Raw genomic sequence first — 24,203 nt, 5'->3', positions numbered from 1 at the left:
GTAAAATTCAGCATGCACAGTCGAGCACTACAGCTTACCATTTATATAGCCTTTATTGTTTTTTTCTTTTCTCATAAAAAAACACATTTAAATTGCATAACAATGAAAAGGAAACAAACAAAAAACGTTATTCTTTCAAAATGTCCTCCCAATTTAGTCATCAATTCCAGGAACAGTGTGAGCTACAACATGGCCCCGGTTGCAGCTAAACCCTACTGTTGGCCGAGAGAGAAATCAAAACTATACAAAAATAAACACTATACAAGTGCTGCAACATTCATGTCTGAATTCAAGTGCAAACGTTTGTGTATAATGACAAGTCAAACAATGTCCAACACTTCAGTTATATTATTTCGGTTTTTATCTTCAGCTCATCTGAAGATGTCATGACATTAAGCGTAGCCTTTAGGGATTTTCAACAGACCGTTGAATTGTCTTTTTCATCCACTCATTACGCTTATTTGCACGTCCCAATTTCTTCTTCTTGTTCTTATTTTTGCGTTTAGACTTGCTTTGTGGTTGTCCTCCTTGGTTGTTAGACGGTGTTGGCCTGCCCTTCTGGGTCTGTAAGAAGAGTTATATAATTAAGTTAACAGTTCAAAATGACTTATTTTACTACTGAGGAGTGAAATCTCTAGTATACATTTCAGTCACTACCACAAGTATTAACCACATGAACTATAGCATAATAGGCGAACATTTGACAAAAATAGCACACAACACATTGTGAGCTCGTAGATCGGCTTCTTTCGGCAAAGTGATTTGGTGTAGAGGGGAAAGAAATGAGGGAACCAAGTATAGACCCCTGGGGGACCCCAGTGGTTAACACCAGAGGTGAAGATAGGCCAGATGATGACAACCAAACCCAACTGATGCAACTGGCCTCCTTGCACCATTTAAAATGACATCATTAGTGAGGTTGAGGGATGTTGTGAGTGGCATTTGGTAACGTCTTTGGGGTGTGTTTGTTTATTATTTCAGATGACCTCCAAAGAATGTTTCACTGATTTAAAAAACAAAAAGCTAATTAAGTTTGTGGTCTCCATTGTCCCTGCTGGCAGTAATGGGTTGGCTGTACTGTGTGGTACGCTGGTCCAACCCATCTGAGAAGAAGTGAATGAATACAGAGACTTTGTGTCCCGAATTACACACTAATATTATACAGTATTTTTTTTATATATTAGTAGTTTGTAGTATATATTTGTTAGTGTGAAATAAACTACTAGCGTTTTGTACCAACAAGAACGGAACATGGGGCATTGCTTCAACAGATGTCATACTAACTACCGGCAATTTCAAAATCTAAAGCGATAGTATAGCAAAAACAATATAAAAAGATGTTTTTCCTTTTTCTGCTTATTTCTTGCTTTCAGTATCTGTTTTCATCATTCTGCTTTGAAACAACGACGCTCCTGATTCCTGAACACGAGTTAATTTCCTTTTTCTATCCGTTAATAGCTCTCCCCCTTTCACTCTGAATCTCACCAATCTCTGAATGTGTATTCAATTTTGTAATATCACTTTTATATTCTATATTTTTGGATATTGTATTATACATATTATGATGATGCTGTAATTTTGCATATTTAATGACTGCGATACGGTATATTCAGGTCATATCCACCGAGGCAATTCAAACACTGATGAAGGCCAGAAGGGCTGAAACGTGTTTGTATCAAAATGTGAAAACCACTGAAGCTACTTGAAGACTGTTTTAATATTTGGTATTTCAAGTATCATCATAGACCAGGAACGTACCATCTGATCTGGTTTTGGGGGGAAGGTGCAGGGAACGCGGCCGTGCTTCTGGTGAAAGGGCAGGACCACAGCTGGGTCGACAGCTATCCATGGCACTGGGCCAAAGGTAGGGGGCGGGGGCACAGTGCTGCGGTCCTTGTACTGGCTCTCCTTTCCATTGGCTGCTTTCAATATAGTCACAAAGGGATCCCCACCCTTGTGCCTGATCAGGTACCTTCCCTCCTCTAGCCTGTGGAGCAGACGCACAGAATTCAGAATTCAGTGGCACCCCTTCTCACGGCCTTCAGCTTGATTTTCAGCTGAAGGAATGCAGCGGCACAGTGAGGAATGCAGGTGAGCAGACGATTAAGAAAGCAGCAGGTATCATCTCTATTGTGTGACTGAAAAGCATGTTGTGTAATGCCTCTAAAGCAAACAGTAACACACACACACTAGTGACATAGTTTGGCCTGCGGCTGTCTGACTCACTGTGACGCAATAACATTCATCAGAGAGAGTGACGGCAGATGTGCAAAGACAAAACCACCATGCAATAAAGACAGCCACTGTAGTCCCACAAGAATTAAAGGTAAGACTGTATGGTATAGACTGTAGGTTGTGTCTATAATGCGTTATAATGCACTTAAAAGTCATAACACTTATGATAGTTATAAGTGCTGGTTATAAATAATGCATTATAAACTCAGTGGAACAACACATTATAACTACCAGGTAACACTTTACTTAAAGGTCGGGTCTCTAATGCATTATAATCACATTTATAATGCATCATAATGTATTATGATGCACTTATAATGCTGCATAACCCTCAGTGTAAATGTTTTAACAATTATGGTATAAAGTGTCTTATAACAGACACTTTATAACTAACTAAGTTGTTAAAATGTGCTCTTCCACTGAGCTTATAATGCATTATGACCAGCACTTATAATACGTTATAAACGTTGTTATAATTTGTCATAATGATTTTATAAACATTTATAACGAGTGTTATAGTGCCTTTTAAGCGCATTGTAACGCATTATAATTATGATTATGATGCATTATAGACCCGACCTTTAAGTAAAGTGTTACCAAATTAAATATTAAGTAGATGCGAGGGCAGTGTTTATTTGAGCCTCCCTCAAAGGTTTGAATCCAAGACCTCTACTACACCGAGGTCATGCGCCACCCTTTTGCTAAGCCCCGCCCTGCTCAACAGTACACAGTCAAGAGACTTTTTATCCCCCTAAAGTACTTACAAAGTCATCTTTTTCAGTAAGTGATGCAGAATGTTCAGCTGTTTAGAATGTCTGTGGGTGGGAAAGAAAAGTAAGCAGGTTACATTAAATGTGTCTCAACAGGCATCCATTATTACATCACAACACGGATTCACATGGCAAACAATAAAAACAATACTAGAAATACCACATCGCTGTAGTATGCCCCGGCAACTATTTGCTGTTTTACATCTGTGTCTGTGCAGACTCATATAGTACAGCAGATAAGCACAACAATCGTTCAAATCTGGAAACGAGCACCAAAATGTTACTGAGTGTACCTCTTGGTCATTCTTTAGAAAAAAGTTTGCGCACATCCCCGGGTATGGGCTAGTACGGTTGAATGAAGCTTCTCAGCATCTTCAGAGGTATTTATCTGGCTTCTCTGTGGTCGAAAATGTATGCTTTGATAGCAAGATCATTAATATTGGACAATCACGTTAATCCCCAAAAAGTATTAACAGGCGGCCATTTTGGAAATGTGGCAGACATCTTGATTTCTGAGTGGCTAATGGGTTTTATCTGAAGAACAATCCCTAAGAAGTAGTTGTGCAAATTGTGGTACTTGTTTCCACTTGTGAACGTTTATAGTGCAAAAACTCAATTAGACGCTACACTAATACAGTATTGTGTAGTAAAGACATTGAAGGAATTTAATGACCATGTCTTGTGAGGTCGGCTACCTTGACCTTTGAACAGCTACTTCTAATCAGTTCATCCTTGATTCCAAGTGGACGTTTTGTGCCAAATGTCATTAAATTCCCCCAAGACGTTCCTGAGATATCGCGTTCACAAGAATGGAAGCTAGGGCATGAGGTCATGGTGACCAATTCATCCTTGACATCTGTGGACAACTGTGCCTACTGTCATTATATAAAGGCGTTCCTGAGATATCGCGTTCACAAGAATGGGGTGAGCGGGTGGACAACCCTAAAACATCATGCCACCAGGCTGTCCAGAGGCATAACAAATGTTATTATGGCTTTATTGTTTACACTAGTATAGCATTTTATAATTTCATCTTTGGTAGCATGAGTAATGTTTTATCCCATATACAATTTAACTGCTTGAATTATCAACCCAAAAGTTTACCATTTGCAAATGTTTGGAATATCTGTCCTATTGATTTAGATGTGGGTTTTGTAGCAGTAACCCTCAGCACATCTGGACAGAGGGTACGGTACTCACTTGTAATCAATCCCTCCTTCAGGTAGCTTTCTCAGCAGGGCTACTTTTGATGTGTGTGCATTGATGTGAGCTTGTGAGACACAGAGAGACAGATCATCAGTCAGACAGACAGAGAGAGATGCATCGACAAAACAACAACCTCTAATGAGCCTGTACATCAAACATGCCACGTCATCATCACCGGTGACAAGCCCACAGAGGTGATTAGCCTGTGATGATTTACAAAAGATGTTAGGAGCTTAGGATGTAAGAAATGCTAGCGCTCCCTTTGCAACGAGCTTATGAGCATCTCTAACCTCCCACTCAACCATGTACCAGATTGTTATGGGAACAGTGTCTTCATTCAAACACATATTGCTATAGGGTCTGAAATTTCAGAGCTAAACATATCGTTGGTGTCGGGCAGAAACCTCATATCTCCATATTCTACCTTTTTGTGTTTTTTCGGAGATATGATGTTTCCACCCGACAGAGACGATATACAATATATACAGTGGGAAATGCCCCATGATAAACCATATGACTAGAGCAGGAGTAAAAAAGGAAGTGTAACTAAGTATGTCTAAATACACCCATGATTACGCAAAGGAAATGTACGTGTTGTAACAAGTTGAGTGATCTCATCAAAGTGGTCCCCTATGACTATGCCAATCTCTTAAGCTTTAATGTCATCATTGCTCTATCAACTGGCAAATCCTATTCATGTTCATTGATGTGGGCCACATAACACTGTTTAGAGATGATGCCCTTTGCCCTACTCTCAGCATTTAGCATCTGATAGAGGTACAGTGTTGTTAGGGCAGTGGTTCTCAAAGTGTGGTCCCCCAGTGGTCTTTAAAGGGGTTCCAGGGGGTCCCCAGCAAAAAGAGGAAAAGTAAAATGTCTCTATTACAGGGTCCCCACACATTTTTTGCAATGAATTTCCAAAACTTTTCCAAAACTTTTCCAGAATATTTAGCCCAATTTCCAGGCCTATATAACAATCATTCAGCGCAATAATGTGTCTCTTACTCCTATGTAGAATGCCCAAAGATAGGCAGTGTAGCAAAAATAAAGCATAGAATATAGAATAGTACAATTTCATTAAAAATTTCGTGCAAAATTAGGGCATAGCTCACTGCAAGACTCATTATGGCATCCGTATGACTTATTTTATTTAAATAATATATGCCATCACACAGCACGTTCGGCGAAAAACTACTTATGTTACATATTTCGTGTAATGTTATACATGTTTATGAAAATGTTTTGTATTAACAAAATCAATAGCCAAAAACAATGCATAGCCAAATATTTTTCCAGGACCCTTGATAAATTCCAGGACCTTTGATCAATTCCCAAACTTTTCCAGTACTGGATTATTTTTTTCTCAATTTCAAAATATTTCCAGGAATTTCATGACCGTGGGGACCCTGCTATTATTTCACTGACTAGAAGTTATCCTAATGAGAGAATGTATAAGAATAAATACATCATAGGTTTCTGTCTTCTCCCCACCTACAGTAGACAATTGTAGAATTCTGTAATAAATGTAATCCAATGACAAAAAATCTTTTCTTATGGAGTCCTGGCAGAAAAGCTTTTCAAATGGGGGTCCATGACCTAACATATCAATTTGAGGCTTCTTTTAAGATTATATATATTTTTACTACTAGTGACAGTGAAGAGACAGGAAATGTGGAGAGAGTAGGGGGTGACATTCAGCAAATGGTCCAGCCGGCCGGGATTCGAACCAGGGAATTACTTATCAGAGCATTGCACATGAGATTTATATAGAGCATGATAAATAGATTCTTTGTGTTCTTTTTCATCTCATGAATAAAAAAGTAGGGAGTTCAACCTTCACTAATTGGATCCTCTCTTAAAAGATTCAAACAGGTTCTCACCAGTAATGGGGTTTCTGTAAAATCTGCATTAGCTTCCAGTTAGCCCCCCTTTTTGGCAAAGTTAGTGTAGGACAGAACCATCACGATGAGAACCCATTCCTTTACATTAATTGCTCAGAATCAAAACCAGTGTAATACGTGTATAGCCTAGAGCATAGAGTAAACTATTTGTACATTTAAAATTACAGAAGCGAATACAAAACACCATCACAGCTGAACTCATGTTGGGTAAAATTCAGACCTTTTTGAATGCAAAAGGCTGGATTTGACTAATGAATATTAGAATATTAGATTCTAAAAAGAATGAATCTTCCCACCTCAAGCTGATATGAACACTTACAGTGCAGTGATGTTTAAATACAGGCTTCCTGTATAGATGAGTTACTGAACACAAGGTGTTAAGCTTTAACCACCTAAACAGACTGGATGGAAAATATGAAATGCAAAGTGAGGTATATAGTCTAAGGCGTGCCTCTTACAAACAGAACCTCTGCTGGAATGCAGTATATGAAATGGACTAGGAGCTAGAAGCCTACAATTTGGGAAAACACTCCCTATCATCACCTGTGTACAAAATATAGTGCTTTCCCTTATGCCACACCCACAATGTAACAAATCCAAATGGGAAAAACTGTTGGGGGAAAAAAAAAAGACAGAGAGAGAAATGCCCAGATTCCTGGGCAAGAGATAAGAAATATAACATCAAATCCATTCGGCTCAAAAGCCAGTGAAGCTGAAAACAATACTTAACTGAGCTCTGCACACTCCATTCTTTGTTATGCCTCCTTAACCAAAAATGGCTGTAGTTATGGCAACAGGACAAACTAAATCAGCAAACAGTCATGTGGGAAGATGAGTCATCTCATGACTATTCCACTGGTCTGTGGGAGCATACGCTCTAATCACCTCTGCTGCAAAGGAGGGCTTTTCTCAAAGAGCAAATGCTCATTCATAAACCACATAAATGTTAACACTGTTGATTTTCTTTGCATATGTTTGGAAAAATGAGACGACAAAGGCGTGGTTCCAAATCCCAGTAGTACGGGATTGAACCATTTGGGTGAACCGTTACGTGGCTTGGCTTGGTCTGGTCTGAGGACATAAAAAAAGAAAGATGATGGTGATTCTTTTACCTATGTAGCATACAGTGTTGGAGTGCAGCAGTGTCTCTACCCACTGCTGGCAGCACTCGCTCTTGGTGACACACTCAACACCGTAGCATGTCTGGTACTCCAACTTGGGCAGCACATGGACTGGTACATACTGTCAGGGCAGGACAAAGGTTATTCAACTATGATGAAAACAAATAAAAAAACATTACGTTAAACAGTATATGACACTATCATAGAAAATAAATAACATGGGAACATGTGATGCTCAGTTAAATATAACACACTATAAAAATATTAGAATTGTCCTAATTTAATAAAGAGTTTGCTGGGCCATACCGTTAGTTAAATATGGTAAATTGGCACAATAGATGGTAGAACTTCTTACCGAGTTGGAGCCGTCCCCTACCCTCCTGGTATGGGTGAGGTACACAGAACTGCGCACCATAAGCAGCACATCTTGCAGACTGTACAGCTTGTACAGTAAATTGCCCTGTTCTGGAGCCTCGTAATCCTGTACATCCTCTGCACTCGCCTGCAAGTCCTGGGAAAGGATTTCTGGAGGAGTAGGAGGAGGGGTCATATTAGCTCAAAGCTATAATAGTGTGGTAACAATAGACAGATCATATCAGAAGACATCAGAAAATGCCATGTTGACACTAACTCTTATGTTCTTTGGCAATGAGGTCAACAGAAGCTGCAGATCCGCTGTGCGCAGCAGCGTAGGAGTTCTCCCCATCCTGGCTCTGGCTGCTCTCTAGATATGAAGACACACAGGCCTTGACCAGGGAGGTTGGGTGGGTGTAGTTTGGGGCTCCAGTGGCTGCTGGGGGTGAACAGGCTTCCGACACTACGCCAGTGGGTTTGGTCGGGTCCTTGGCAGCTTTCAGCATGGCTGTCTGCATGCGGAGGAGCTGTCCTAGCTGGTCCCCAGGGACCACCGTGGGTCTTTTACAGACTCGTTTCCGCCCGGGGACATTCTGGGGAGACTGGGGATCTGCCGGGATACGTTCGACTGTGTGAGGGTCCGGGCAGGCGGTCGCAGTCTCAGGTTCTGTGGGTTGTGTTTTCGAGGGAGTCGAGGGGTCATCAATGACCAGCCTCTCATCATCCGATTCATCTTGACTCTTCTGGACGGAGACCTCTGCTGGTGGACAAGTTGTGGTATTTTTAGCAGTTGTGGTATTTTTAGCAGCAAGACGCGTACTGGACCTCGTTGTTTTCCTTGTTGGACTTGGAACAGCTACGTCTTGCTTGCCGCTGTCAGCCCTCGGCCTTTTCACAGTCGGTTTTGCAGTTGTTGCCTCTCCGAACGTCTCCAGGTCAGTGAGATCCACCTCGAAGTCGAGGCCAGTGTCTTCGAATGACACTAAACTTCTCTGGGAGCTCTCCTGTTTTGAATATTCAAATATATCAGTATTTGTGTTTAAATCACAGATGTCAGTTAATGATATTGCAGGGTGTGAGCATACCGGTGTGTGTTGATTCGTAGCATCAGGGCGCTCTGTCATCACATTGTAAGCATGTGTGTGGCCAGTTTTGTCGATGGAGAGCTTCAGACTCTCCTCGTGGAAAATATGGCTCCTCTCCCTCACAGTGACCTCGGTTTTCACCAGAGGAGAGTCAATGTACACAGTCTTGCTGCCTGGGAATGAGTCACATTAGAAAAGTGAACCTGGGAAATGGTGCCCCCATGTGTCCAGTTGATTAATAATACATTTTTCAATTTAAAGAAATGATAAGACATGGGCCTCTTTCCCCCTTGTATTAATATGGGTCTAGTGATAGTATTCAAAATGTTTTCAAATTCAATCCGTGATTAGAATTCAACCTCAAATATCTCATGATCAGCAGTGGAGTAAATGTAAATAATATGATAAGTTGCAAGCATAATAAAAGCTCTTGTAATTTAACACCATATGCACCTTTTTGTGACAAATTTGAAATTCCTCTTTCATTTAACACGGTTGAGGCAACAGGAGCTAGCTGTCCATGCCACATGTGCACAGTTGTATAAAGAAAAGTGAATATTTGATCTTCATTTTTGATCAAATCTTATAGTGTTATATCTGTGTAAAACACAGAAGACAAATGTTAAGACCCGGGCTCCAGTGTCAAATCATGACAACATTCTATGCATATATTGTACCTTTTCCTGGGTTTAGTTTGACAGAAACAGGCATCTCCCATGGATCAGAGAACTCATCGCCAAAGTTGTCCAGCAGCCTGCCGATGGCATCTCGGGTCAGGCATACATGGGGTTCATAATGGGCACATAGGTTCTCCGCATTTCTGTCGCTGCTGATGGACTGCAGAAAGTAACACATTACTAATAGGGTTGCAACTATCGATTATTGTCCAAGTGATTATTCTATCGATTACTTTTTTGATTAATCAAATAATCGAGAAGCAAGTTTTTGTTTTTATGAAAAAAAATGTACACATCAAATCGATACAATAACACTTAAACTGTATTTTATAATTTGTCCTATATAGATGTTTTGAATAAAAATAATATGAAAAACAGATCTACAAACCCACGAGTTTGTATATCTGTTGTTTTCACTATTTTGGAAAGTTGAAATGTTTTGAAATTGTTCACCTATAATGACATGCCCAAAATAAGGATACATTATGAATCAACAATTTTATTAAAGTATCGATAATTTTTTATAATAGATTAAATCAATTAAAGGACCACTTCACCCATTTTCAATCCATCTTCATATAATTGGTCCTCACTAATGTTCATTATAATATGGTAATGGAGTATAGCCGCACACTCGTAGCTGCCGATTCAAGTTTTATTGTGGACACACAGACAAAAAAATTACCAACATTTCGGCTCTGACACTGACATATTTCTGTTTCTGACACAGAGACAAAGAAAAAATCCATTTCGGTCTCTGTGTCCATAATAAAACTTGCATCGGCAGCTATGAGTGTGTGGCTATACTCTTTTATTATTTAGTGTTTAATCCGTTGGCTGGCACCTCACAAGGACCGGTGTGCTGTGGCATTATAATATGGTACCATTTGGTCTGTGTCTCAGAGGAGGGCTGTGGACAGTTCAGAAACCTGCCTACCAGTGACATCATCAGTAGGCAGGTTTGGTCATTTCAAACAAGATTTAAATTTTTCTTTTATTTACACGAGAACAATGGCTTCTATTTCAGCATGCTACATTTCCAGGAAAAGAAAGACTGTAGTTTCTATCAGCTTGGAATCCCAATTGATTGTAAATTGTCCACTATCCTCCTCTGAGACACAGAGTGAGTTGACAGAAATTGACATTTTACAATGAGCATTATTGAGGACCAATTATACAGTACGAAGATAGGTTGAAAATGGTTACTAATGCTTAATTTATAATCCATCGCACAGCGATATCGCTTGCTAACAAAAACTGTTTCCAAGCTAACAACGTGTCATCGTATAGTAGAGTATAAATTTGTGATAAAGCTGCACTTTACACATTTTCTAACTTATCTTCAGATAATTCGTCCTCACTAATGCTGCTCATTATAAGATGGCACAATTTCCATCGACTGTGTCTCATTGGTAAGGACAGTTCAGAAACGACATCGATGTGGATTCCAAGCTAACAGAAACTACAGCCTTTCTATCCCTGGTAAGTTAGCATGCTGAAATAGAAGCCTTTGTTCTTTATTCTGCATTAATTTAAAAAAAGACAAAAGTTTGACATCTTGTTTGAAATGACCAAACCTGCCTACAAATGATGTCACTGTTAGGCAGGTTTCTGAACTGTCCACAGCCTGAGAGACAGAGCGAGTAGACAGATATGGTGCCATCTTATAGTGAGCATTAGTGAGGACCAATTATAGGAAGATAAAAGTGGTCCTTTAACACACAAAACCAAAGGGTACTGCAAGGTGTATGGTTGCTCTCTAACATTTCGACACTATTTCTCAAGGTAAGGTCCTTAATTAAGCCATGTTTTATACTTTGTATGATGGTGTTGTGCAGTGGTGGAAGGTAACTGAGTACATTTACTTAAGTACTGTACTTAAGTACAATTTTGAGGTATTTGTACTTTAATTGAGTATTTCCAATTTCCAATACTTTTACTTCTACTCCACTACATCGTGGATCCAAATATTGTACTTTTACTCCACTACAATTATTTGAAAACTTTAGTTACTAGTTACTTTGCAGATATAAATTACTACGTTATAAAACATACATTAACCACTTTTGCCCTATTTTATATATAGGCTATTTGAAAATAGCCGATCTACAAGCTCACAACGCGTCGCATCGCGACGTGTTGTGAGCTTGTAGATCTGCTATTTTCAAACATTTTAGTACTTTTACTTTTGGTACTTTAAGTACATTTTGATACCAATACTTTTGTACTTTTACTCAAGTAAATTTTGAATTCTGGACTTTTACTTGTAACAGAGTACTTCTACACTGCAGTATTGATACTTTTACTTAAGTAAAACAGTTGAGTACTTTTTCCACCACTGGTGTTGTGTAAAAGTAGCAAAATGTGACGTGTTGTGACCTTGATCGCTTTTAAAAAATATATATTTTCGTGTTAAGTATTATAATTTAGAATTAAACTGATTTTTTTTTTAGCATTTACAAATGTTCACCTATGACATGCCCAAAATAGGGAAGCCAGATGAAAGTGGTTAAGAATAACTACTGCAGATTCATATTTAGCACTGGTTGGTGTCTGTTATACTTGAGCGCCCTCTGGAGTGTATTTGTGAAAAATGCAAATGCAGCAGCTGAGTTCTGAAAGGCCTCGGGTCATGAATCCCATCCCAACTGTAAAACTCTACATCTTTGTGGCTTACTTCGTTAGGGTAATTAAAAAAGAAATAAAGACGACTGCTTACAGCGTGCTTGTCCTTCGCTTTCTGAGATGGGGGATTCTCTGATGAAACACTCTCATAATCCGATGCAAGCTGTGCATCAGCAGGCACTATATTGTGGCTTGTAATATCCACTTTGCCCTGAAGAAAGAAAAGGGGAGCAAATATGGAAATAGAGAAAGTGCACCAGCATCAAGATGCAAGCTCTAGAATTCAACACATGCAATTTAGAAAATGTCAAAGGACAAAAGTGATATGCTAGTAGAACTATAACTATTGTGATACTGTTATACACATATGGCATAGTACTGTAGCAGTAGTACATTACCAGAGCTAGCAGCTGTTTTTCAAAAGTCAGAGTGAGACTTCGGTTGTAGGTTCCTCCAGTCAAACTGGTTGTCTCATGGACGAGACTGAACTGTGGAAAGGTCCTTAAATACTCTAAACAGCCCCCAAGGAACTCCTGTGGAACAAATAATGGCTTTTGAGTTAAGGTATTTGTGATACTAAAGCTGAAAACAAGAATTATGTGGCTTGTAGTACCAATACCTCTGAATATCGCAATGCTCCCAGGGATATGTAGTTGTAATCTTCAGCACACACTCTTGCAACATCTTGCAGATACAATGTGAACTGTGCCTCTTCATTTTTCACTCGTGCTTTAAAATTCTGTAATTTAACAAAAGATATTTTCTGCACTGCAGTCTACAATACATAATAAAGTGGAAAGAAAATGATAAAACTGCATTTATAAGTCTCAAACTGTACCAGTGGAGGCTTCATCTTCTTCGCCAGCAATCCGAGATAATACTTCTGTTCTTGGTAGGACAGGATGGACATACAAGGGTAAGGCAGCTTGGGTTCAGGAAAAGTGTCAAGAGGATCATGCTTAACATCTTGAATTTTCTTCTTGAGTGTCTCTTTATTCTTGGTGTCATGTGCAGAGGGACCGTCACTATCACAGCTTTCCCAACATGCACCGTCTTCTTCCTTGACGTGAACTTTGTCCTTGACCTGTGCATGCTGTCGGGAAGCGGGGCCATCAGGCTTAGCACCCCCAGACTTAGCACCCCCAGACTCCTCTTTCAATTCAACATTCACTGTAGGAGGACTTTAAGGACAGGTACAAATATATCAGTTTAATGAAAACGGTTCATGTGGTGGAGGAAGTACTCAGATTTTAAAAGTAAGTAAAAGTGGTAATAGCACAATATAAAAATGCTCAGTTAACTTACAAGTAAAAGGCTTGTATTCAACATTTTACTTGAGTAGAAGTACAAAAGCATTGGAATCAAAATATACTTAAAGTACCAAAGTAAAATACATTTAGAAAATAATCTTTCAAAATGTTTAAAACTATTTTGAAAATGGCTGATCTACAAGCTCACAGTGCGACACGTTGAGAGCTTGTAGATCAGTTATTTTTGAAAAGCCAAAGTATAAATTGTGCTTGAGTGGTTAATATGTGTTTTGAATTAAATAAATCTAAATCTGCAAAGTAACAACTAGTAACAAAAAATTATATAATTGTAGTGGAGTAAAAGGTACAATATTGGCCACTGAGGTAGAAGTAGAAATAAAAATAAAAAAAGAGGAAAAACTCAAGTTAAAGAAATGCTCAAAATCGTACTTAAATATAATACTTTAGTAATGTACTTAGTTATTTTCCACCACTGATTTTTTTTTTCACACTGTACGTACCTTTGGGTGATGGCCCACAGTTCTGATATATTAGGTGCAAGGGAATATTTGTCATAAGCATCCCTGGTAAAGAATGCTGTTTCGGTGACTGGAGGAGAGTCGTCCCTAAAATAAATAAATAAACGGTAATAAAATAGGTGGGCACCAAGGAGTGGGCAGTGTGTTAAATTGGCATTTTTGTCCAAAATGTTAAAAGATATATATATATATTTGGAAAATGTTTTAAGTAAAGTATACATCATTAGAACATGCAAAAACATTTGACAATTAAGGTTTAATATTTCTACAATTGCTACAAAACCTGTATATCCAGTCATTTTGGGGCATAAACAAGAAGTTGAAGGATTAACATTAAGTACTGTACTGTACTGTGCATGTTCACATCATGTATACTTTACATTACTTAAGACCATTTTAAAAAAAAAGTTTGGACATTTTGGACAAAATAGCCTTACATGGAGGTGCCCAGATCTCCCACCTATCTTGTATCCAAATAAACGTTAGCTAGAAATAGCTATCATGGGCACAACATATAATAGACAAATGTTATTCAGATAATTGCACAGTGACCTACTTTCAACAGTAGGTACACAGTTAGCCTTGGATAAAGACATCATATCCTTCAGGAGGCTGCATTTCGAAAATGGCCCCTGTCCCTACCCCCCCCCCCCCCCCCCCCTCTTTCATTTTCTTCTTTTGTATATATTTTTTTCACTCTTCATACCAGTAACCTGTAAGCTGATTGTATGACATTCTGTACAGTAGTGTGTATATCTGTCTGTCTCTTATATGTCATCATGATTTGTGTGCATGGGGTTCTCATCTTAAACAAGCTCAGTGCTTAATGAGTCTTCCAGTTTAGTAGACCTTGTATTGTGAATTTGTACTTCCATGTACTGTTATTCTCATGTCTTACTAAATAAAAGTACATCAATCAATCAATCAATCAATAGTATTTTATCAAGTCTGACTTTTACTTTCGTATCTACGATAGTCTTGGCCTGACGATAGTCCTGCACTTTCACCAGTAAAGCCCGTACTTCTCCATGTACAAAGAATATAGATAAGGTGCTTCCCCGGTTGCCCCAAATGTTAACTCACGCCTTGGAGTCTTTGTACACTGTATTAGTCCATATTTTTCAATACATATGTGTTTTAATTCCGTCTGTGGCCGAACGCCACCCCCCCCTCGTTTACTTCCGGTTTACATTGAGTGTAATTCCGGCTTTCACCGGATGCGCTCCGTCACTACCACCCATTGAACACAGCTACCCTCTGACAGGGAACTTCCGACAGAATCCGACACAGACGGGATTAAAACACTTCTTTATTGAAAAATACGGACTAATACATTGCACAAAGACTCCGAAGTGCGAGTTAACATTTGGGGTAACCGGGTAATCACCTTATATTTGTTGTACATTTATGGAGAAGTACGGGCTTTACTGGTGAAAGTGCAGGACGCACGGGGGGTGCTAGCCAAGACTATCGTAGATACGAAACAACGAAAGTAACTGTCAGACTCGATCAAATATATCTATGATAGTCTTGATCCAAGGCTAGTATACAGTGTACTTGTAAAAACAACTGTAACTACTACACCACAGACGATAACATTACTTTAGTTCTGTGGCGCCAAGTCAAGCTAAACTAGATCGTGCCTAAAGTTAGTTGCATGGTCAACACGTTCCTGTCGTAGGTATAATTGTAATGACCTCAGCCTCTTACCAGACTAGATCCATTAGGAAAACTATCAACAGATTACTGTCGATATGGCAGCAGAAATATGCAGCAGAACTATGCAGCAGAACAACAATGATCAGACTGTCTGTCTGTCGTTCAACATGCATGCGACAATGTTTTGGTGCAACTTTAATGGAAATCCCCCCGGAAACAAGGTGGCACACGGCACAACGGTCCACATCACAGGCTGATCAACTGATTTTGTATTAATTAGTTTTATAGCAATGATAGATAGTAATGTGTGTGTGTGTGTGTGTGTGTGTGTGTGTGTGTGTGTGTGTGTGTGTGTGTGTGTACACAGTATGTGTGGGGGTGCGATGAATTGAGTACAAAGGATCCAATGGAAACAAGCCATAGGCTTTCTTGGGTTTAGCAGACCTTGTATTGAACTGTAATTTCCTGTGCTTTTTTTTGTGCAAAATGCTAATAAAGTATAATGTATTCAATGTGTGTGTGTGTGTGTGTGTGTGTGTGTGTGTGTGTGTGTGTGTGTGTGTGTGTGTGTGTGTGTGTGTGTGTGTGTGTGTGTGTGGGTGTACACAGTATATAAACAGTATTCTTCGAGAACAACCACTATAATAGATTCTACTTGTAATAAAAAAGCAATACGGAATAAGAAAATGATGTTATGTTAAAATCATGACCGAAATAAATAAACTACTGTGATGGGTGTGGCAGAGGAAAGACTTGATTGATTGATTGATTGATTGATGTACTTTATTTAGTAAGACATGAGAACAGTACATGACAGTACATAACAGTACATGGAAGTACAAATTCACAATACAAGGTCTACTAAACTGGAAATCTCATTAAGCACTGAGCTTGTTTAAGATGAGAACCCCATGCACACAAATCATGATGACATATAAGAGACAGACAGATATACACACTACTATACAGAATGTCATACAATCAGTTTACAGGTTACTGGTATGAAGAGTGAAAAATATGTACAAAAGAAGAAAGAGAGGGGGGGGGGGTAGGTTAGGTTAGGACATGGGGTAGGTTAGGACTTGGACAGGGGCCATTTTTGAAATGCAGCCTCCTGAAGGTGTATCTTTAGGGCAGTTTTGAAAGTGAGTAGGGTTTTACACTTCTTTACTCCTTTTGGTAGGGCATTCCACATTTTTGATGAATAGCATGAGAACGAGTTAATTCCCTTTGTTGAGCCAAATCTGGGTTGAACATGATTTGTGGAGCTGCCTCTGGTGTTATGATCATGGACTTCATTAACATTTTGGAAGTATTTTGACAAATACAGGGGGATCCCAATGTTGTGGTGTATCTTGAAGACCAGGCCCATAGCAAGTTGCTGTACTCTGTCCTCAACCCTAAGCCATCCAATCCTAGCAAAATGAGCAGGGGTTAGATGGGTTTTGTGATTGAGGCCAAGAAGTAGCCTTACAAGTTTGTTTTGGGATGTTTGGAGCCTTGTTTTTAAGGCCTTGGAGGTGTTGTGATACCATGAAGTGCATGCATAATCATAATGACCTTGTAAGAGGGCCCCTGCAAGAATCTTCAGAGTATTCTTACTGACTAGACGATCAATCCTCCACAAATAGCGTGTTGTTTGGTTGACCGTTTTGATCACTCTTTCTGCGTTTTTGGTACAGGAGAGGTTTGCCTCCAAGATGGAACCCAGGTAGGTAATTTCCTCCTTTCTTGTGATAACATCATCACCCACTTTGATCGTGAAACTCTCAGCCTTGCTAAGGTTAGGACTGGACCCAAAGAGGATGGATTCAGTTTTACCCAGGTGTAATGAAAGTTTGTTGTCGGAGAGCCAGATGCAGATCTTGTTGAGTTCAGTGCTGAGAGTTTTCTCAACCTGCAGCCTGTCCCTGTCCGAGACAGCAGAGCCGAGTCATCTGCAAACAGGAACAGTCTGCAGTCGCAAGCTGAAGACATATCATTCACATATATCAGGAATAGTAAAGGTCCTAGTATACTTCCTTGAGGAACACCACAAGTCACTGGGAGGGGAGGGGACTGGGTGCCGTTTACTTCCACCACTTGCTCCCTCCCTTCCAGGTAGGATCTCATCCAGCTCACCGACGTATCATCAAAACCTATTGCTTTGAGCTTATTGATCATAATTGGTTGATTAACGGTGTCAAAGGCCTTCTGGAGGTCCAGCATGACCATGCCGCAATATTTGCCCTTGTCGACATCTTGTTTGATAGAGTCGTTCAAATAGAGAAGGCATGTGTCAGTGGAGTGGTTTGTTCTGAAACCAGATTGGAATTTGTAAATTAGATTGTCATCTCCACTGTACTGTTTCAGACAGTGCAGGAACCTGCAGGTGTTAGACAGCCAGAAGGACAGCGTCTCAAAGTCGTCTCCCCGTTTCTTGAGGATCTTGTCAATGCTGTTGATGGTGGAGGTGAGCAGAGTGCGGACCTTCTGGTCGTCATTGACATAGTCTGCATGTCTCAGACACATGAAGAGGATGTAGGCTGGCAGACCTGGGATCAGATTCACCGCTACGCCACGAGGCTTCAGCTCTAGAATGAGGTTCTTGACCAGACGGAGTTCGTCTTCCTTCTTGTACTCCAGCATGCCCTGGAAGTCCTTCTCCCTGCGGGGGATGTTGACCGCTCGGACGGGTTCATCCACCATCTGACCCGGTGAGGTCTGACCCTCCCCCTGACCTGCTCCCATCTCTCCAATCTTTTTGGAGTAAACCTTCAGCTGTTTCTTCAGCTTCTCCAACTGCTCCATCAGATTCTTCAGCTCCTCCAACTGCTCCATCAGATCCAGGTTCTCATTGGTGAGGCGTGTGATCTCATGCTGCAGGCTGGCTTCGATGCGGGCCTCCGGGGGCAACTGCAGGTTCTGCGCCAGCAGCTGCTGCTGACGGTTGTTCTCCTCCTTGACGTTCTGCAGCTCGCCGCGCAGCGTCTCCACCTCGCTGTCGTAGCTGCGCCGCTGCGCCTGCAGCTGGGTCTCCAGCAGCCTGTTGGAGTCCTTGAGACCTACGTAGGCTTGCTTGAGTTCATCAGAGCCCTTCAGTTTGGACACATCCACAGCCGGAGAAGGCTCTGTCATGGTCTCCCTGGCTCTAGCCCGCTGGAACTGGTCTTCTTTGCTTTCTAGCTCGTTGCGGAGGGACTGGTTGTCTTGCTCCAGTCCCGTGAGGCGCTTCTGCAGCTTGAGGGTTAATGAGGTATCCATTCCACGAGTCACATCAGGAACATGGACATCACAGTAGCTCTTCTCCCTCTCCCTAGGATTGATGATGCTCTAGATAGCCTTTCACATGCTCGCTGGTTTTCCACCCTGGACTTGGCTAGTGGCTATTGGCAGGTGGAAGTAGACTCAGAGGACCGCCATAAGACTGCCTTTGCCACCCGTCAAGGACTGTTTGAGTTTAATGTTTTGAGTTTTGGACTTTTCAGAGGTTAATGGATCGAATCCTCGCTGATTTGCAGTGGACAACGTGCTTAGTTTACTTAGATGACATAATAGTTTTTGGCCGTACTTTTCAGGAACATCTGACACGTCTAGACAACGTACTGGACAAACTCCAGCAGGCCAACCTTAAAGTAAAACCATCTAAGTGTAATTTGTTTTCAACACAAGTCCATTACCTCGGCCATGTCATTTCTGCTGAGGGAGTTAGGCCAGATCCAGCTAAGGTGGAGGCAGTCAGAGAGTGGCCTGTCCCTACTAATCAGACGGAGGTTGCCAGTTTTATAGGCCTAGCATCTTATTATAGACGTTTTGTGAAGAGTTTTGCAGATATTGCTCGCCCTTTACATAAGCTGACAGAGCAGGGGAAGCGCTTCCAATGGAGTGAGGCCTGCCAATGTGCTTTTGATCAACTTAAGACCACTTTGATTACTGCCCCTGTTTTAGCTTACCCAGACCCATGTAAACCATTTATTTTGTATACTGATGCAAGCGATGTGGGGATTGGAGCAGTATTATCTCAGGAGGAAAGGGGGATGGAGCGAGTCATTGCATATGCGAGTAGAGCCCTCAGTAAATCAGAACGCAAATATGCTACCACTAAAAAGGAGCTTTTGAGTATGGTGGTGTATACGAAACACTTTCGGCACTATCTGTTAGGTAAAGAGTTTGTGTTACGAACTGACCACAACTCCCTGAGGTGGCTTCACAATTTTCAGGGTTTAGAGGGGCAGTTGGCTCGCTGGCTTGAACAGCTGGCCAATTTTCAATACATTATCATCCATCGTCCAGGCAAGCTACACAGCAACGCTGACGCCCTCTCTAGGCTACCAGGCTTTCTTGAAAAGAAACGGCTATCTGATCAGGAAACAATAGTAGAGATTAACCCAAAAGTGCGTGTAGTGCAAGAGGTTCCTAATGCTATAGTGGCTGCTGAGATAGATGAGTTGACTCAGGCACAGAGGGCAGATAGTGAGTTGCAGCAAATAATTGAATGTAAAAATCTGGCTGCTGATGGTGTAATCCCAGAAGACTCTGACCTACAGAAATATGTCCCAGTTTGGACACAGCTGCAGGTACAAGGAGGTAGATTAGTGAGGATTCCTCCTGCCTATTCTGATGCTGCATCCCGGGTACAGGTGGTGTTACCGCGGTCGCTGGTTCCTGAAGTTTTAAAACAGTTGCACAATGTTCCTACAGGGGGACATTTGGGTGTGCAATAACTGCAGGGAAAAGTTAAAGACCGTTTTTACTGGCCGGGATGGTTTGGAGATGTTAAGATGTGGGTCAAACAATGTGTAGATTGTGGATCCCTTAAGACTCAGGGGAAACTGCCACGTGCCCCTTTACAGCCATCTGTGACATCTAGGCCGTTCGAGCGGGTCGCACTTGACATCCTTGGTCCCCTCCCAGTGACCCCGAGAAAGAATAAGTACATATTGGTTGTCGGTGATTACTTCTCAAAGTGGACAGAGGCCTTTCCTCTACCTAATCAAGAAGCCTGTACTGTCGCTAAAGTTTTGACGGAGGAATGGGTGTGTCATTATGGGGCCCCACGTAGTCTGCACTCAGACCAAGGACGCAACTTTGAATCAAATCTGTTCAGAGAACTGTGTAGGCTGCTGCATATGCACAAAACGCGCACCACACCTTATCACCCCGAGTCGGATGGATTGATTGAGCGGTTCAATCGTACTCTGTTAGATATGGTATCCCTCTTTGTGGAAAAGAATCAGTCTAATTGGGACACGCTTTTACCTTATGTTATGATGGCATATCGTAGTAGTGTACATGCTAGCACCCTTTTCACCCCTTACCGAGTATTGTTTGGACAGGAAATGGTTTTGCCGGTTGATGTTATGTTAAACGTAGGCAACCAGGAGTCCTTTACCTCAGTGGATGAGTATGTGCCTAAGTTGAGGGACACGTTGTCTACTGTTGTTGAGGCGGTAAAAAAACATCAAGCCAGGGCCTCAGGACACCAGAAAGTGGCCTATGATTTCAGGGCAAAATTCCAATATTATTCCGAGGGAGAACTAGTTTGGATGAGGAATAAGGCTAAAAAGCGTGGACTGTGCCCCAAACTATAGAGACGGTATAAAGGCCCCTTTAGAGTAGTGGACAGGGTGACAGAGGTCCTCTACAGGCTAGTGCCAGTCGAGGGAGGCTCAGAGAGTGTTGTGCATTTCAACCGACTCAAACCTTGTACTTCTTCCTTGGCAGTGCCATCAGAGTCGGTGGAGAGTGAGACATCCATGGGAGGTGAACAGAGGGACTGCCCTATTCAACCAGAGCAATGGCAGCAGTCGGGGGTCCCGTTTGGTGCCAGTTGGGTCCAGCTTCGTCCGCCCAGCCGGGATGTCCCTGCGGAGGTGACGACAACGCCGGCAGGGACGACCAAGGATGTGGGAGGGCAACAGAGGACCCCATCACCGGTAACGCAGCGGGTCCTGCCAGTCGAGTCTGCAGCCTCTGAATTAGCCACTCCCTTGGATGCGTCTGTAGCCGTTGCGCAGCCGGGCCCCCAAGCTTCAGCAGCGTCGAAGTTTGCGGAGGGAAGTTCAGCACTCCTGCGGAGCTCACCAGCTGGGTTGCGAGAAGTCAACATGCCAGCAGGTTCCGCAGCCGCTGGATCAGCCCAGCCTTTGGATCTGTCTGTGTCCGATCCTGGGCGGTGGACACAAGACGCTCCAGGGGTGCCAACGTTAAGGGGAGGACGTCCAGCACGCCAGCGGAGACCAGCCGTGTGGTTACGTGATTACGATGTGTCACTATAGACTCGAGGACGAGTCTCCTTCTTCAAGTCGGGGAGAAGTGTGATGGGTGTGGCAGAGCACAGACTCATGGAGTGACATTGATGAACAGACGCAGTGATTGACTGCATTGATTTCAGGTGCGGTGTGAACACAGATACTATAAAAGAGTCAGTCGGACTTGGACAGGCATCGGAGCAACACGTCTTGTGAACCGGCACTCAAGGGACGGGAGGGGCGTTCGCAAGTTATAGTCTTGCCGACGCCAAGATAGCTAGCGAGGGGGAGCTAGCTATATTGTTGGTAGCAGGAGGGGAGACTATAAACACGGTCTCCTGTAGTTAGCTAAGGGGAACTTAGTGAGTGTACGGCACACTGCTCCGCCGATCTGCAACCGTGCAAGGGTCCAGCACAAGGACTCACTGACTAAATCTTGTCCGCACGTTCCCGTCGTCCAGCCAGTATCTCCCCAGAGAGTTGGACGGTGGCACATGCATAACATTATAAGTAAGTAGGTCGGGAGATGGCTTATTGTCGGTATCAGAGTAACACGCGGGAGTCTGTCCCCGTTACTATGCGCTAGACGTAGACCCCTGGGAGATGGATTGCTGAGGTGGAGTGCCACACCTATCCTCAGCTCCCAGTACTTACCGCACTTCGTCCGCAGTTACAGCTACTCATGCGCTGAGTTGGCGGTGCCCGGGATCGAACCCATGACCTTGTGGTCTGAAGGCGAGAGCTCTACCGACTGAGCTACCCGGACACTAAAACTGCATAACATTGGTGCACACATAAAAGCACTGTATTTTAAGTACTGTAGTAAATGGTTTTATTATTAGGGGTTTCAAGCACTGTATTGTTATATAACTTCATAGAGTATTAATTAATAAAGATCACTCTGTATAATTGTACATCCTTGTTGTCCTGCTTCTTCCAAGGTCTGACATTATCTACCATTGTGTAGAAACGATAGAAAACCGCATTTATTACACTACTACTACTAGAAAAGAAGATGGGATACATGACTGATAGATAGATGAAATACTGTAGCAGGAATATTAGGATAATATCCTAATATTATGTATATTATACATAATTATGGTATTATAGTCACAACCATAATACAATGGTTTTCTTAGTCTGTGTCTGTGACATTGTCAGAATATCCTATGGCCCACTTTTGAGAAAACCTGAATGGTATTATACATCTTACTGACCAGTGAATTTAAGAATACTCATGAAATGAATGAATGCATTTCACATAGCCTGATGGCAAAGTGCATGGTAGATGTGCAAAAACCAATTAAACATTTGCAAGCAAATGGATATACAAGTTTGACACACACTATGTCATATGCTTAATCAAAATAATCGATCTAGGACAGCGCTATAGATATTGTGAGCAGATTGCTGATTGAGATATTGTAAGTCAGAATTAAGAGAAGTCCTGGAACTTGTCACAAAGGATGTAAAACCTCTCCTGATTTTGCAAGGTGACTGTGAGAGTATGGAGATTCTCTGGGGCAAAGTAATACATACGTGTGTGTGTGTGTGTGTGTGTGTGTGTGTGTGTGTGTGTGTGTGTGTGTGTGTGTGTGTGTGTGTGTGTGTGTGTGTGTGTATGTCTATGAAACAACCTGCAAGTGAAGCTTACAGAACAGGAAGCAGTTCCTGAATATATAGTGTATAAGTGTATTACGCCCTCCAGTGGGAACATTCAACTACACCTGTTTTGAGTGTGTGGGGATCTCATTTTAAACTAGAAAGTACTGTTCCTGAAGAAACAGTGTGGGATCGCTAAGAATGTTGAGCTGGTATTGAGTATTGATAGTGTTAGTAGTGTTATAGTAGGGTCATAATACAATGACATCAGTATTATGACGTCACTAGAATGGCATTACCATTCACTAGAATGGCATTATGCATTATGACGTCACTAAATGGAATTTCTCCATTGAAATGACCCAAAAAAACGGGGGAATAATAATAATAATAAATAGTGAAGATAACATTAGTGTGATCGCTAAAGCGATCCCACAATAAGCCATTGTGCTTTTGTACTTCCGAATTGTACTTCCATGTACTGTTTCCATGTCTTTCTAAATACAGAACTTCAATCAAATCAAACCTCTAAATCACACATTTCTAGTAGCCCTATGACTCATAGGGTTACACACAGACTAACATACACATAGCAATGATTACTCCCCATACCACTTTGATTCTGGCACACTCATTGATTGATTAATGTGATTGACTACTTTATTTAGAAGTTTGCAGAAAAAAACCCACATGAAAGTACAGTTGAAATAATACAAGGTCAACAAAAAAAAAGCCCAGGAAAGCCATTGGCTTGTTTCAATTGGGGTCCTTTTGTACTCAATTCATAGTGACTCAAACTCCCAAAATCCTCCAGCATACTGGAAATTACATGTACTCTGTTAAAAGAGACCCCCCAGACCTCCCGCTTGGGGGCATGGTCAGTATGACCCCCACCCCCCTAGAAAAAGAATCTCCTGTTTTCTGACGGTCTGAGGTTGGCATGTAT

At 41.6% G+C, this 24,203-nt stretch overlaps 1 protein-coding gene across 2 annotated transcripts; it reads right to left on the bottom strand.

The window, feature by feature from the left end:
• Nucleotides 1-34: 34 nt before the first annotated feature.
• On the bottom strand, nt 35-15,604 carry ice2 (interactor of little elongator complex ELL subunit 2). Of its 2 annotated transcripts, XM_080438718.1 has the most exons (15): nt 15,474-15,604; nt 13,746-13,850; nt 12,813-13,155; nt 12,594-12,713; nt 12,373-12,507; nt 12,069-12,185; nt 9,350-9,509; nt 8,673-8,845; nt 7,865-8,591; nt 7,589-7,758; nt 7,225-7,354; nt 4,206-4,275; nt 3,000-3,050; nt 1,759-1,987; nt 35-564 (listed from the first exon to the last, which is right to left on the bottom strand). In XM_080438718.1, the coding sequence occupies exons 1-15, from the start codon at nt 15,593-15,595 to the stop codon at nt 406-408; spliced, it is 2,811 nt and encodes a 936-aa protein (XP_080294844.1). In that variant the 5' UTR covers nt 15,596-15,604; the 3' UTR covers nt 35-405. The 2 variants fall into 2 exon arrangements, with proteins under 2 accessions (XP_080294844.1, XP_080294845.1); XM_080438719.1 differs by lacking the exon at nt 12,069-12,185.
• Nucleotides 15,605-24,203: the final 8,599 nt, after the last annotated feature.

Source organism: Gymnoscopelus braueri (genome assembly GCF_963280865.1).
Source record: "Gymnoscopelus braueri genome assembly, chromosome: 9".
Taxonomy (NCBI): Eukaryota; Metazoa; Chordata; class Actinopteri; order Myctophiformes; family Myctophidae; genus Gymnoscopelus; species Gymnoscopelus braueri.
This window is presented reverse-complemented; position numbering and strand designations above follow the sequence as displayed.

Coding starts and splice junctions, on each gene's coding strand:
- ice2 (XM_080438718.1), bottom strand. CDS start 15,595: ATGCATGTTGAACGACAGACAGACAGTCTGATCATTGTTGTTCTGCTG. Junction 12,186..12,372: donor AAAAACAGCTGCTAGCTCTG/GTAATGTACTAC, acceptor TTCTTTCTTCAG/GGCAAAGTGGATATTACAAG. Junction 4,276..7,224: donor CAACACTGTATGCTACATAG/GTAAAAGAATCA, acceptor GTGTCTCACAAG/CTCACATCAATGCACACACA.